This window comes from Zerene cesonia, chromosome 20, assembly GCF_012273895.1.
Source record: "Zerene cesonia ecotype Mississippi chromosome 20, Zerene_cesonia_1.1, whole genome shotgun sequence".
In the NCBI taxonomy this organism is placed as follows: Eukaryota; Metazoa; Arthropoda; class Insecta; order Lepidoptera; family Pieridae; genus Zerene; species Zerene cesonia.
The window spans coordinates 9,201,695-9,218,110 of record NC_052121.1 but is presented as its reverse complement, the minus strand read 5'-3'; the positions used below and the strand labels follow the sequence as shown (position 1 = coordinate 9,218,110).

General features: G+C 34.8%; 1 protein-coding gene across 3 annotated transcripts in view; it reads left to right on the top strand.

Annotated features, from left to right (window-relative positions):
• The window catches only part of LOC119834762, a 307,955-nt gene that overhangs the window by 87,028 nt on the left and 204,511 nt on the right, over positions 1-16,416 (top strand). For all 3 annotated transcript variants that reach the window (XM_038359236.1, XM_038359235.1, XM_038359237.1), the window contains exon 2: positions 4,809-5,229. In XM_038359236.1, coding sequence (XP_038215164.1) covers positions 4,809-5,229 — 421 coding nt within the window. The remainder of the gene's footprint in view (positions 1-4,808; positions 5,230-16,416) is intronic.

Genomic DNA, 16,416 nt, shown 5'->3' with positions numbered 1-16,416 from the left:
GAAATCGTCACGGGGATAATCTTGTGATATGCATTAAGGCCATATGAAAATGGGTGGAGAAACTATGAGAAATATAGCGTACTTCTTTTAGATGCCAACTTTCTCAGATATCGGTTGCGTTTGAGCTCAGAGACGGTTGAAATGTTAGTTATAACAATTGAAACCTTGAATTTTCTGTATATTATTCTTAATGCTTGTGAAGGAATCTTAAAGATAGCGGCATAACATATCACGAAAGCAAATTTGGTATCATATAACGTACAGACAACTCTACTGCGTCCGTTGAAAAATATTTAAAATCCAGTATTTTTTGTAATGTTTGTCCTTCTTCACACTCGAATCGCTAAACAAATTTGAACTAGCTTGCCACACTAAGCACACTTTCCTCATAATGAACCAGGGAATAGATACACGCAACCGGGTTTTAAAGTTCGTCAGTACAGAGTACTTACATAAAAGAATGTCTGACGTCACGTGACACTTGTCCGGACAAAACCTCTTCAACTCACACTAGTAGCGTACTGTCTACCGCTATCATGGAAAATAGGAATCTTATTGTCTCGGAGATAGCTGCGATCCAAGGGTCTTATGTTCTATGCGGGTTTATGAATGGTTTTAGGATAGTCATGAAGGGTAATTGCGAGTTTTAGATGTTTAAACTAGCCAAATTTTTATAGAGAGAATGTACCTACATTATCAAGGAATATTATTTTGGTAAATTACATCTTCCCTAAGTACGATAGGTAGATTAGGAAGGGAATATTAGTGGGGACGTAATACATATGTGAAAAACCTTTTGACATATATGTGAATCGAATTGTATAATTTCATAAAGAAACACAACCTTAACTAAACGTTTATTATTAATTAGCTAGATTTCTTTTATTAACAATATGTTTGATGACTTTTTTCCTTCGTTATCAGAATTCAATCGCAACGAGATAATAAACTTTACGTTTAGTGTTAGTTTTTATATACTTGTACATTTGATAATTGACTAAATTGTGAAGCATCACTATATATAAAGTAAGATATTATTAACCATCTAATTAAATTACTGGAAACAATACATTATGTCTATATTTTTATACTATAATAAACTAGCTGCGCTCTGCGGTTTCACCCGCGTAAGTCCATATCAAGTAGGAATATCGGGATAAAAAGTTGCCTATATGCTATTCCAATTGTCCTTCTATCTACGTACCAAATAACATTGCAATAGGTTCAGTAGTTTTTGCGTGAAAGAGCAACAAACACACACACATCGTTACAATCTTTCGCATTTATAATATTAGCATGATATGATGTTTTCTAAACTTCCATTACTGTCAGCACCACTCAACGATATTGTCACAAATAACCCATGATTGCTACAAATCCACGCCGCTACCATTTCGGCCCTTTGATGTCGCCGCTGATTGCTTTATATGTCATTCGTGTCACCTGTCGCACACGAAAACTTTGAACTTCGGTGAAATATGACTTGAAAAATCTGTCTGAAAACGTTTTTAATAAGTAAGCGTTTTGTGAAATCCATGAGGCCTTCTTTAAAAATGTTAGATGACCTTTGGTGACTCAGGTGGACACATATTACTATGCTTCTTGCGTCCCTTTTATTTTTAGAATAAAAAAAAACAACATAGAGATTTGAGTTCTATAAAAGAATTTATCATTAAAGCGAGCCTTAGGCTCTACAGTAAGAAGTCAAGGTTCCTTACAAAAATTGCATTACAATGCCTCCTCTTGTATATTCTTTTACCATATTATATTAAGTGTTAGTGAATCTTCTTTAGTTTATTGATTTCAACTGCAATAAAAAAGTAAGCATAGTTTTTATTAGTCAATCGCCACCTACAAAGGCTTCTCCTAGGCAGGCGTGCCCATTTATAGATCGCATCCCTGCTTAACATCAGGTAGGATAGCTGTCAAACGTCTGCCTATTAAATATAAAAAAAAGCAGAAAGACTTAATTTGATTCAAGTAGTTACGCAACATGTATTTGAAATTGGCCATCTTCAAACGTTTCGAATGCGGCGTCTAAAGCTGTCCTACGTTGACGAAAAGCCCGCCAACACTATTTAAATCGTTTATCTAAAACCGATCTTATAACTTATAGATAAGGTTGACACTAGATCGTAGCGGAAACTATTTTTTGTATCTGAGTGCGAACGACACTTCCTTCCTCTTCCTAGACGCATTTAGAGATGGACTGAATGTGGAACAATTTGGTTTTTTTCCTTTTTATAGTAACATATTTTTTAACAGTTTCCCATGTTTAAATTTACTAGTATTTGTCACTCTTCTTTAGATGCTTCTTAGTATAAAGAATTTTGTGAAACAATAATGTTTGAATCGCTTAAAACAGAGGACCACCAAATAGTCAATTTTTTTGAATTTGAAAGTATAGACTTAACATTACTTAACAGATGATAAAAAACATATTTGGGATTGCACTGATATTGTAGTTTAAGATAAAATATACAAAGTGGTTAAACAAAATTTAATCCTACGTATGTAAACTACGTATTAGATTAGATTTTGCGATGAAAATTTAGAGATACAATGAGTAATTATGTATTTTCTAATGCAGTAATTGTCGAACCTTCTTCTGACCTACATACGCCCGTAGTTTACGAATCTTCACAAACTTAATTCATAGATGATATACTACATCATTCAACTAAAAACGACGCCTTTTATCTATACATATTCATTGTAGTGATACATTTATACTTTAAGCCTCGAGGGCGTTAATCATGGTCTTATCAGGATGCAAAATACCCAATATATGATCACAAAATGTAAAAAGTAAAGCAATTTATAAAGTGGAGCTTTAAGTAGATGATTCAATACGTCTTTAAAAAGGCCACGCTCGAATTTATCTGCGGTGAGGATCGTCTTTCATTGGCTGAAAGGTCGCGTGCATACATTTTAAAGTTCAGGGTTGCTGTCATGTATCCAACCGAGTGGATAATGGAATATCAAAGGGATATTTTAAGCGGAGGGTAAATATGGATGCTCCGGTATTAACTGGAATATTATAAAAGTATTTGTGGGACTACGGCAAATTTTCTGGTTAATCCACGCACGAAAACGTCCTTTTACTATGGATCTTGATCAAGAGTAGTTGTCTTATTCAAGGCGAGGCATTTGCACTATTAATTATTTCTATTTTCCTACATGAAAATGTCGTATAGATTCAATAAGTATAGAAATAACGTATGATTAGAAATTTTAACCTTTTTAATAGATGGCAAAGAGCTTTGCTACGCTGTGGCCCAAGGCGGTGTCCTTGCTAACCAACCTAAGGTGCCACTAAGAGGCCTTGATATCCATCTTTATTCTATGTCTCCAGGGCACCATATTATGTCTCATATTATCCATGAGAATGCACTAGACTAGATTAAATTTGGCAATGCCGTTAACTATTTATAACTCATTTTCCATCTACATGAACTTTGCACATATGGTAATAATTTAGCTACATAGTCCATTTATTAGCAGCTAGTAGCTACGTCATACCTTACGCCATAGTAGGATTATTTTCTATTTTGTTTGTGCCAACTGTCATGTTAAAAGGCCTTTGAACCTATTCCCAAATTTTATCAACAAACACGTTTGGCTGATAGCAATGTTGTCTCTGTGACAGTTATGATAGATTAGATATAAGATGACGGGAGCTGTAGAAAGTGTATTTAAATAGCTGGAATTAGAAGCCACAGTAGAAAACAAATAAGATAACCTTAATTGATGTGTAGGAAAATTAGGTTGCTGAGCTAAGGCTACGTTATGATATTAAAAATACTTTTTATAGTCTGTCAAAATATCGTTTATATGTAAAATGTATGTATAGAGAAATATATGTGTGTTTAGAGAAAATAATAATTTAAAACTAGTGAGATCTAGTTGAACCAGTAGATGTAAAAAGGGAACAAAGGGCAGTTTAGCAATTGCTTGTCTCTGTAGAAATTTTATAGTATTATAATATTGTGAATGTCACATTAAAACCAGATATTATAAGATGTATTGTATTATAAATGTAGTGTTTAATACTTCACATAAAATACTTGTGTGTTAAACATGACATTTGTACTATATGATGGTATGGTTATATTTAAGTGTTTATATATTATTATATTACATATTCACTCGTAAAATGATTTGTTAATTTAAAATCAAATCATCCAAAAAACAGGCAATCGAGTGTGTTCTCGCCGCCATTATATGGAAGTGTTCAAGATTTAACCGGAGCTAAGCTAACGAGTTAACTAAAACCGCGAGGTTTAGAGAGGCCGCCCCAAGGAATGTGCGCCGCTGGGCCGTCGCAGCCGCGGTGGGCGATCGTCCGCAGCGCACGTTACAAGAAGCGTAGCCTGACAACGACCGCGTGACGTCACGTTCTGCAGACCTACTAACTGAAGCTAGCGATCTATGGACAGTAGTGGCATCACACTAAAGAATACACTTCCAACAGAGAAATGCTATCCGAGCACATATATACGTAGTGATTGAAAAAATTTCGTTTGCGCCATTCAGAGTTGATGCTTGGTATTGAATATTTCGTATGGAAACATATAATTTTTTTTGTATTACGCAGCTGCATATTTTCAGTTATTATTCTTAAGTACAATGTGCTTAATAAATTTCGGAGTTTTATCCCATTTTTCACATAAAACAAAATATTTCGGAATATTTTTATAAGAGCGCCATCTATAACAAACATAAGAAGTTTTACTCAACTTGTCCAATGTCCATACAAATATGTATATATAAATTTTTACTTAGAACATTTTTTTGATTTGTTTCAGATCATCGAACAATGAAAGAAGCGAAAGTCCGGAACCAGATGACAATGTGTCTCCGGAACCGCCCGATAGACCCCCTGGGAAGGTGCGCCAAGTGCACCCAGAGCAAAAAACGCAAGTGCTGGCATATGACTCCACGTACCGCAAAAAGAACAAACCAAATTCGCTGCCCTTAGAAGACAATCAGATGTATAACCATTTAGCGAATACGAATGTCGCTATGTCGCCCCTGTATCCCTTGACCCCGAATATTTGTATCGAAGGTGGAAAGATTGAGTTCATAAAATCGCCACCTGTGAGTGCAAGAAACAGTATGGCGCTAGCATCGCCTCCCCAGACGCCGCTAGCGACGCGGCGCGGATCTCGCGATAAACGTGACATAAGGGCAGGGAGTGATGAGCCTGAAAAGTTCGATGGTGATAAGGTAGGTGGCGCTGTTTTAAATAATACGCAAGTTGAAAATTATCTTGGATATCCATCCATTACTAATCCTATCCTACTAATATTATAAATGCGAAAGTTTGTAAGAATGTGTGTGTTTGTTGCTCTTTCACGCAAAAGCTACTGCACCGATTGCAATGAAATTTGGTACGTAGACAGCTGGACAACTGGAATAACATATAGGCAACTTTTTATCCCGATATTCCTACGGGATACGGATTTACGCAGGTGAAACCGCGGGGCGCAGCTAGTCCATTATAATATTATAATGCAGTTGTATCATCTTATCACTATAGTTTTATGTAATGTCAATATTTTGTACACTTAATAATATCTTAAAGTGACGTGCTAACGCTAATTGCTTTAAGTTGGGTGTTAGATACTTACGCAAAATATTTTGATAACTATTTCGCATTAAACAATGAATACAACTAAGTATAAATATCATTATTTAAGAGATATATATGCTATTATTTTCTAAGTAAAATATAATACATAAATAAAATAAATATATTACATTCCTTAAAGGTAATCCAGCAATTGCAGAAACAAAGGGTCTCTACTTGATCTAATACGCTTTTAGTCGCTCCTAAATTGTTTTTGAAAGCTTTTCCATGGGATAACTTTATTAGATTGTCTTCAAGGTATTTAGGGATTTATTTATTGATAGACGTTTTATGCCGTGTGAGGATTTATACGTAATCCGATCCAAATTGGATAGCAGAAATTAAATAATGCGTTCAAATTTATAAAGTGAAATGTCTTTGCCTATGAAATATATTTAATAATAATAATAACAACTAGTTGTAGTAGTTGGAATTTGTTTGCTCTGTGTTATTCCTACTTTTTGTAGTATGCTAAAAAAAATCTAAGTTACTTTGGTTGATGTAAATTGCGTTATAATATGAATACGATTTTTGTCTGTCTGTCTCATTTTAGAGTTTACAAGGCTATATAGTATGCCTATTTAAAATGGATCAAATAATGCTGGATTTTTGTCATATAAATATAATAACATAGGCACATGGTGCTTCGTGATTCTAACCTCAAATTATGCATAACTGCAGATTTTCGCGCCAAAAACCGAGCTTCGACTAAACGCAAACCAGAAAGCATAGATGGAATTAATTGTGCCCGTAAAAGTAAATCAGAACTAACCGATTCGTATACGGCAGATATCGTGTCTGGATTTAATAGGAAATCGTGCTTTGTATAAGCTATGACAATATCCTATCCTATGCTATCCTACTTATATTATAAATGCGAATGTTTGTAAGGATGTGTGTGTTTTTGTTACTCTTTCACGCAAAAACTACTGAACCGATTGCAATGAAATTTGGTACGTAGACAGCTGGACAAATGGAATAACATATATGGAACTAACAAACCGCGGAGCGCAGCTAGTCTATAATATATTAGTTAGCCCCGGTTTCGCCCGGGTGGACAGTGTTAAATTTTTTTACTTAAAGTGGTCTTATTCTTTACACTTCGCGAATTTTTTAAATTGGTCCCATAGTTTTTGTGTGAAAATATTACAAACATACAAACAAAAACGTTTGTAGTGTTTCCTCTTTATGAGTTTAGATCTACAACAATATTGTATAATAATATAACTGTACGTAGGTAAAGAAAAAAAAGCTATAAACAACTTCCTAACTTCGTTTTAAAAAAACCTCTATAGTTATTTCATATTTACGTTCATTGGAGTGATATCAAAACAAAAAAGTAATCTTATCGACAATCAATATATATCATAACATCGCGTAATAGAAATAGCTTCCGAGTTTCCATAGAACTGTAAAACCCAACCGACCTGACCGAGTATGGCCCTTCCGACCCCCTCCATACATGCGACATCCCAAGCCGGGGTCCGTGATCAATGTTAAGGGGGGACGCTCTTGGGCGTGCCGCTAACAGGGTGAACCTTCATTTAACCTTTAGTTTGCTTAGATGTAGAAGCTCTTCAGGCTAACTTTGTTATTCACCACAAAAAAAAATCTTCGTGTGTTAATGGACTAATAATAAAATAATTAATCTTTCACTTTACATTTCGCTTATATCGCTATTAATGACAGTATTGAATAAATATATACATAAAAATTAAAATACATTGGGCGTCTAATACTATTACAACAGCAGATACTGTAATAGATCCCAGCTGGGGGCATTATGCATTTGAAAACGCATTCAAAAACTTAAAAATATGAAGAGATTGCACTGTTAAGATTATTTTGACTATGGACTTTTTAAGACTTCTTTCAAAGAGTTGATTCAAAAAACTAAATTATAAAAAAATATATATTTTTTGTCGTGCAAAATCAAAATCTGTGAGTAGTACGTACCTAATGTATTTCTACTTTAAAATGTTGAGTTTTTTTGTTTGTTGTAAATTTAAAATATATTATTTCACAATAATGAGAATAAATAAAACAATCTATTAACGACAAATGTTTTATTTACCAATCAAGAAGCAACATTGACGCCACTAGGTTTATTTTCACAATACGTTTTCACTTGAATATCAGCGAATTCAACACTGTTCCTTTCCAATAACACATTCCTATCACGTTTCTCCAAAAACACCATAGTAATAAACATAATTAATATCCCAATCCAGACGATATAACAATTATCTTCTAGTTTCCAAACAAAATATGACGCCAAATTCATTTTTAAAATATCCATAGCCGAAAATTGAATGCGCGCGTTACCACAGAGCAACCACAGATTATAAATGACAATGACACAGATAATGTGACTAATCTGAATATGAGGTAACATGGAGGTAACATTATTGATGCGCATCTCATAAACGACCTCACTTTGAATTCTAATTATTTTCCTCGTTATTATTCCGTTAAATTTAATGTTTTGCTGTGTTAGAGTTTATTTATATTGGATATTCCTAATAATTCATTCAATGGTTGAACGAATTACACGATATTATGACGTAATATTTGTTTATATAGTACTGACCGATGCTTGCCTTAAATTAATTCAAGGTTTGTTGTTTATAGTATAAATTGTTTATTCCTTATTTAGTTAGAGTATTTTTTGTGATTATGTTTTCACACTAGACCAACAACATAGCGGACTTGCTGTCTCTGTTTCACTTGAAGCGGCATTAATAGTAAGAAGTTTTTGTTACGTAGTTGTGAAAGCTTCACAAAAAATATCTTCATATTCTGAAGTAATCGATCCATAACTCGGAGTACTACCTCCTGAATTTGTAACTAGATACATTTTAATCATAATATACAATCCATCTCAAATTATAAATGAACTATTCAAATAATCATTCTGCTGTTCCAAATCAAGTCAAAGTTGCTCGTTTTTAGTACTACACACAAACTTCACAAAATAAACTACTCGTGTTTGATTTAAAAATAATATAAACCGACGTACATAAAAGATTTAACGCGGGAAGTAATGAAAAAGGCCATGTAAAACGTTCACTTAAAGAGTACTCTAGTGATTTTGACAGCGAAGTTTCGCAGAACAACGACCTCATAAGCAAAGGCATCACAATACTCCATATCATCATGGCCTCTTGCCAGCGTCGGAATACCGCATTGAAGCAACTCCGATAACAATACGATTGCCAACGTTACATACTAAATTAATAGCTTTATTTGGCAAGGTTCGAAAATAAACGTAGTGCGTGCTTGTACTGCGTACAAAGATTTTTTTGCGTAGCGAAATTACTCAAAATCTTTGATTGCGTTTGACGCTCAAAAATATGTTTTTTTTTGTTTTTTTTTATGTTACAGTCGGCAATGGAGCTGGTGGGACGACTGATGGTAAGCGCTACCACCGCCCATGAACATTTGGAGAGGCATAAGGTCCATTGCAGACCTTACGCCTCTACAAATGGATTGCCGACTTTTTGGGAAGGGATTATGAAAAGGATATGGGCCTCCGGCTCCCCCACTCACCGAACGAAACACAGCAGAATGCTATTTCACGCCGGTCTTCTGTGGGGGTGTGGTACTTTCCCGGTGCGAGCTGGCTCAATTCGTGCCGAAGAGTGCTCGACTACCACATAACAATGTTAACTCGATTTCTTTTTATTCACGTTCGTATCGGCAGATGATGGCATATTTTTTTTGTTTGCCTTTCCATCACGCAAATAATCCAATTGCGTAGATTTGTCTTGAATGATATGGCAATTTGAAAGTTACCAAAAACAATTAATAAAAAGGAATCGTACAACTGGTGGATATTTATAGTCCATAGATATCAATGCAAAAATTGTAATATTCATCGCAATTCAAAATTGTTTCATTTGAAGAATCTGAATGAAAAAGTATTTATAATAATAGAATGACTAAAATTGATACTTAAGTACATCTGTAAATATATAAGCAAAAGTAATAAAAAGCTGACAAACTTTGGTGATAATTCAAACAACCACACTCCCATGCTATGTCAATATTCAAAAAATATCGTATATGAATTCATAGAAATTAAATTTCCATTTGATTTCGTATTCCACAAAACACGGGATCAGACTGGCCAGTTTTTGCATACGCAATCAATCAAATACATAAATGTCATTTAATTGATTCGTAGCCCTTGGCCCTGGGATTATATCGATTGTATGAGTGATTGTTTAGAGGGAGACATGATAAATTGGTAGTTCTATTGTTTTAAACGCATGTAACAGATAAACATTTGTTAGAAACGTTATGAAAAATCAGTCGTTTACTCCACTGATATGCAAAGATATGTATTGTGGGAAATTTAAATTCTCATCTTTTTAATCACGAAAATATCTGGACTATATTTAAATACTTTAATGCTCTTATTTGACAAACAAAAAGGGTATCATTTTTCTTAAGATAATGCAACTAATATAATATTTTATAGTTTTAATGTTTTTGTCTCAAATTTCTGCTCAAATAACGACGAAATGTGCTTTAACCTTTTACCGTACATTTTAACTTTAATTAATTATTCACTTTTAAGTAATAATTTCCTGAAAATCGTATGAAAACAGCGTAACTACGACATAGTTCGTTCCACATGACGCCTAGCGCCATCTGTTGGCGAACTAATTAATTCACTTACGTACGTTTGGCGCCAAGCCAACTACGTTTTTGATGAGTCTATGCTATGGCACGAAAAATAATTAAAAATAACGATGATTACGATTAATATTACATTCATTTATGTATGGTAAATATAGTGTTCTTAATAATATAGTAATGATCCTTGACTTTAGGCATATTGTTTCTTTATGACGCCGATAAAATTTCCTTTTGTAATTGGAATATTTAAAAGTAATCTTATACTTGCTATACATAAGTGACGTTGTGTGGAGTAATCTTAAGAATTACTGGAGCGATTACAAATATTCTTTGCATAGATATTGGTTAATTGGTTGTGCTTTAGCATGATTTTGACAGTGTGGGACGACTAATTCTAGCAGAAAAAATAAACTAAATTCTACTTTGTTTACCACAATATTTTACCCGTAATTTATTTGAAATCGAACTATATCATTTACCGAAAGTTTTATATAACCTCGCAACATTTTTCAAACAGAAGCGCCCGATAGCTGTTCCTTTGTACGCACTCACTTTGAACTCCAAGCCCTTGATGAAGAAACACGCCGTGAAGTTGGCAGCACCCTCAGCCCAATTTGTGAAATGGAAAAGCGAATTTTGCAAATGGATTATCTCTTTGACGTTGGCACTCCTGATTTGCTTGTAACATTGTTGGTACCTCGTAATCTTTTAACGCTTATGACTACTTTCGATGACATCACTGTTTTTGTTGGGGTAGACTTGTTTGTTTAGACCAAATGCATGATCAAATGGTTACCAATTTATATGTACTCGTATTGTTTAGATATTCTTTTGATAAATACTATTTGACTATAATACGCAAGACTAAATAAGTTTTGAAATCGTCGTTTGTGAGTTAGCGGTTCATTGTTTTTTTTAGATAAGATGACTAGAGAGGGCCACGTTAATCAGACACTAAAGTTGAAAGAGCATCCGTAGACGCTACAGTACAATTATCAGTACGATACGAATCTGATGATTACCTTTTCATAGAAGCATTCGAATTGTTCTAGAACATGTTAATAAAATGCGAAGTATCCCTGTATTTGTCCTTTCAAATTGATCGGCATATACCTCCATAGTGGAGGTACCGTTACCAGGTAAGGCATCATCGCTGCCTGGTTTAACATTAAGAACATACTTCCATCTTTTGATCGTAACCGCCATCTATAATGAAAACAAGTGGCAATTTGATCCCACATCCAGCCTGCGTCTTGACCTCTCTTTGGATAAGTGAACTCGCTCAATGAGACCATTGTGATATGTACAGAGTAAGTGTAGAGCGATGTGTTTGGATACTTGTGGCGAAACGTGTTGGTGCAATTATTTGATTTGGTTACTGTGTCTAGTGAATTTTGTTCTAATTGAGATAAGCTGATTGATACAGTTGAATTTTACAAATCTAACATTGAATTGAATAAGAAAATATAATCAATTTATTTTAGTTTAGCATCTATTTATTAACTGTACCTAGATTTACTTTCAATAGTCAAAATTCCTTCCATTGAAAGAACATAATATAGACGATGTAATATAATTAAGTAGTCTATTGTTCCATTACTCTATGCACCATCTAACTGCCTCTAACGTCCAGTTGATATTACGCTCGCCATACAATAACATTTAAATCAATCATAATACACGATTGTTCCTTATTACAGTCTCTAGTACTTCGCCAATAGCATGCTGGCGTTTAAAATTGGAATTCGAATTGTGTCTCATTTACTGTGTCTATTACTCTGTGGACAAGTCTGTGTGTGTTTTTCTATCCGAGTGGTATATGTGTTAGTGTTTATGAGTAAAAATTTAAAAAAAATTTAATTAATTATAAAATTTTATGTGTATAATAATTGATTGGGAGTTTATCAAAACATAAGTTTTACGTATTTTTCGTAAATGCAATGCATATAAACATACTTCGCTTAGTGGAAATATCATTGACTATAGATGCATTTATGAAATGTTATATTATTTAACGTTATGTAAAGTGTGAATTAGTGTTGGAATATCAATGATCATAATTGGAAAATGTTTATGAGACCATCAAATTCAAGATATGAAGATCGAAGTGGTTATTATGTGAAGGTTAGTAAATTTCCCAAATTGGTTTTGGAGACCAGCTTCCTATGAGTCCTTAATTTACAACGCTGGCCAAGTGTGAGTTGCGAGATATCTCTCTATCTCTGACATATTATACCAGATACTTCTTGATTTGAGTGGTTCTTAGATTTACCAGTTTCCTCACGAATTTCTTATATTCTATACACTCTTCCATACCTACCTTCTGAGTTTAAATATTGAGCCGAGCTAGAAGCTCGCCCCGTGTCCGCCTGGATATCAAGATTTTTCAGATTTTGATTCCTGTTTAATCCCAAGACAGCATTTAACTGGGATAAAAGCATCCTACCACCATAGTCAGCTCTTACCGTCTGTATACTAAATTTCATCAAAATCCGTTCACCAGTTCCAGATAGATTGTCGGACAAACATCAAAACAAACAATCTTTCACGTTTATAATATTAGTGTGATAAACGTTATATATCGGTAAATATAGGTACAAAGGAAGCCTTTAAATTGCTATCACAGGTAATCCAAACAGAAAAATCTAAGCTGGTAAACAGTGAACTGATGGGCGCATTTGTCAAGACCGGCCACACACCTGCGACTGATAAATGACCCCTGATGTACTGGTGTTTGTACGTGTCACACTGTAATGTGTGCATGTGTGTGTGCGCTGCAGCTTTGATGGTGTTTATTCATTCATTCATAACTATGAAGAATTGTATTTGTACGTGGTAGTCGAGCACGCTTCGCCATGAATTGGGCCAGCTCGCACCGGTGAAGAACCACGTCCTCACAGAAGGCCGGCGTGAAATAGCATTCTGCTGTATTTCGTTCGATGAGTGTGGGAGCTGGAGGCCCATATCCTTTTCCTTACCATTCCCAGCCCTTTCCTGTATTTCTCTCGCCAATCCTTTATTAATTCTTTTCCCAATATAAATTCGGCAATCCACTTGTAGGGGCGTAAGGACTGCAATGGATCTTATGCCTCTCCAAATGTTCATGGGTAGCGCTTACCATCAGGCGACCTATCAGCTCCATTGCCGACTGTGTCATAAAAAATACATATTGAAGATTTAAGTAGGTATTAAATTGAAACAATTGGCGGTGTTATCATTAAATAGCGATTTCTTTCAGACAAGACATGTACGAAAGAAGAGGATTTATATTATTTTATTTTTAATATTTTTCTGTTTCTGCTGTCTGTATAATCATCTTTGCTTTTATATTTATCGAAAAAATTTATGACAAGTTTGTTTGACAAGTTATCTTTTATAATATTATAAATGCAATGAAAACTCTCTCTATATATAAATGCGAAAAAATATTTCTCTTTTTGCATAACCCACTGAACCGTTATTGATGGATATTCGATATAAAGATAATTTGTAATCCGATGCAGAATGTAGGCTAGTTCTATCCCGGAAATCCCATGGGAACGGGAACATTTTGAGGATTTTTTTCCTTTGGCTGCGTCAGTTAAGCTGGGAGTAAAAAGCTAATAGTTTCATAACATCATACTCTATTAGAATAGGTTTAAAGTACAAATGCAATCAAGAGCAATAAATTATCAAAAAAAAAAGGTCACGAATGGCTGTAATTTGCGAGTATAATATATTTTATTTGCTATACATAACAGCGTCGTCGGCAAAAGGGTTGGGAGTCATCAATCTTGCTGTGACAGGCCCATTGGCCAAATAAAAAGGGACACTGGGTATACGATGCAATTGAATAAGCTTGACTCTTTATTCTGCTTTTAGATGTTATATTTATTTGCTTGCTAGCTGCGCCCCGCGGTTTCACCCGCGCAAGTTTGTAGATAGCAGGACAACTGGAATAACACATAGGCAATTTTTATTCCGATTTTCCTACGGGATACAGACTTACGCGGGTGAAACCGCGGGGCGCATCTAGTAACTTATAATTTTAAGATTTTAAAGCGTACTATGTCGTGGGTAAGCAGAAGAATTATAACTAGATAATAATATATCTGTATAAATTTTGTACGTATGTCTCACATTAATTATGATCTCGCTCTAGGGTCGAGTGATGAAGTGTTCTGGGTTGGATTAGCTATTGTCCGCTAATGTGCAGTAGAGGGGACAGGGCATGTAAGGTATAAGAACTAGCGAATTACGTTCTCATTTATAAGAAGTAGGTTAGTATCCTATCTGATGCTACTACTGGTCTGCTCTCAAAAGGGATATTTTTTTACCATTTTTCACACGCTGTCAATAGCTTCATGTATATGTTTGTATGTTGCTGTGTTGTTGCGATTCCTTCAGACTCGATTATGGCCCATTTTAAGCGGACAGATTTAATTCAACCTTTACGTTTATCAAAGTCACGGTTATTAGATCACGGTTATCAAGAATCGGTGACAATACAATAATTTCATGAGTTTATCTTATAATCCTGATTAGGATTATCAGATTTAGTTATTTACGTAGGACCCTATATTGTTCCAACTGCAGGGATACAGGCCTACTTTCTATATTGCTTGCATGTTTTCTCGTTGTGTCAAACCCCCGACCCCCTCTTCTACTAAGTCCGAGATCCTCACCAATGACCCACCACCACTATTTACTTTATAATCTACTAGACGCTCATCCTGGCTCCACCTGGATTTCAAGATTCCTATTTTATTCCAAGGGAGCATTTAATCGAGATAAAAAGTCCTGTCCACATACCCAAATTTCGTCAAAATCCGTCCATTCATTTCAGCGTGATTGACGGACAAACATTCAAACGAACTTACTTTCACATTTATTATATTAGTGTGATAGTGCGATAGTGTCATATTATCTTATGCTGTTGCATTTGGACCATCTTTCCCAGTATCTAAATGATATAAAAACTTTTTATATTAAATTTAGTTACACATATCCTATGTCGTGTACCACAAACTCTCTAAGTTTGGAAATAATTAGCTGGGCTGATCTCGTTGTCCACGCTCGTCCCCCACCTCACTTTTAATTATTCGCTTCTCACAAATCGAGTTGAAATAATTGAGTGACCACTTGCCGTGAGTCCCGGCTCTGCGGATGTCATTGTGAAAATAATTATCCGTATATACTTGAACTATATTATAAGCGAGTTTTGTGGAAATGTACCAAAAATAGTTAATATCTATTTTATAACTATTCTTAAACCTATACATAATAAACAATATCCTATCCTACTAATATTATAAATACGAAAGTTTGTAAGGATGTGTGTATGTTTGTTACTCTATCGCGCAAAACTACAGAATCGAATTCAGTTACTATACCTCTTTAATATTGAAATGAAGATATAGACATCTTAGTATAGTCATCTTTACCTCTAAAATACCCAAATCGCACCACCGACCCAAAACCCATTATATAAATTCAAATAGCCCAAAGTTATTGTTTCAAATGTAAGGCTAATTGATACGTTTCGGCGACGGAATTGTACACAATAGACAATGGCTTCTATTTGAGACAAATGATTGTAAGGACAAAGTGAAGACAGCTACGCTTGCACAATGGGGTACCTGGGGTTGGGAGTGATTTGTTGAATTTGTTTAATACTAGGTATATAGCTATAGGTAGGTATAGCGTAGTAGCGTAGCGTAGCGTTGTGGAATAAATATGCTTAAAATCATTACATATTGCTTAATTTGTTAGTGTAATAAATTTCTCCTGTAATTTTATATTATTCATAACAATTACGCTATAAATATTAAAAGCCATATTTGACTACCTTTCCGCCTGTGGCTTCGCCCGGGCAGACAAAGCTAGACAGTCTGGGTATCTGGGATCTAGGTATCCCATGGTATTTCTGGGATAAAGCCTCTTCTACGTCCTCTCTCATATCTCAAACAATATCTATGCCAAATTTCATCAAAAACTCATTAGTTTAGGCCTGAAGTCTGTCTCTTTATACAAACATAGAGTAACTTTCATTACATTTGTATATTATTGAGATATCACTCTTTTATTATATCTAAACAGTCTCCCAGTATGAACGGTCACACGGAAACGATTTCCGTTGACATCTCGAGGGCTGACGAATT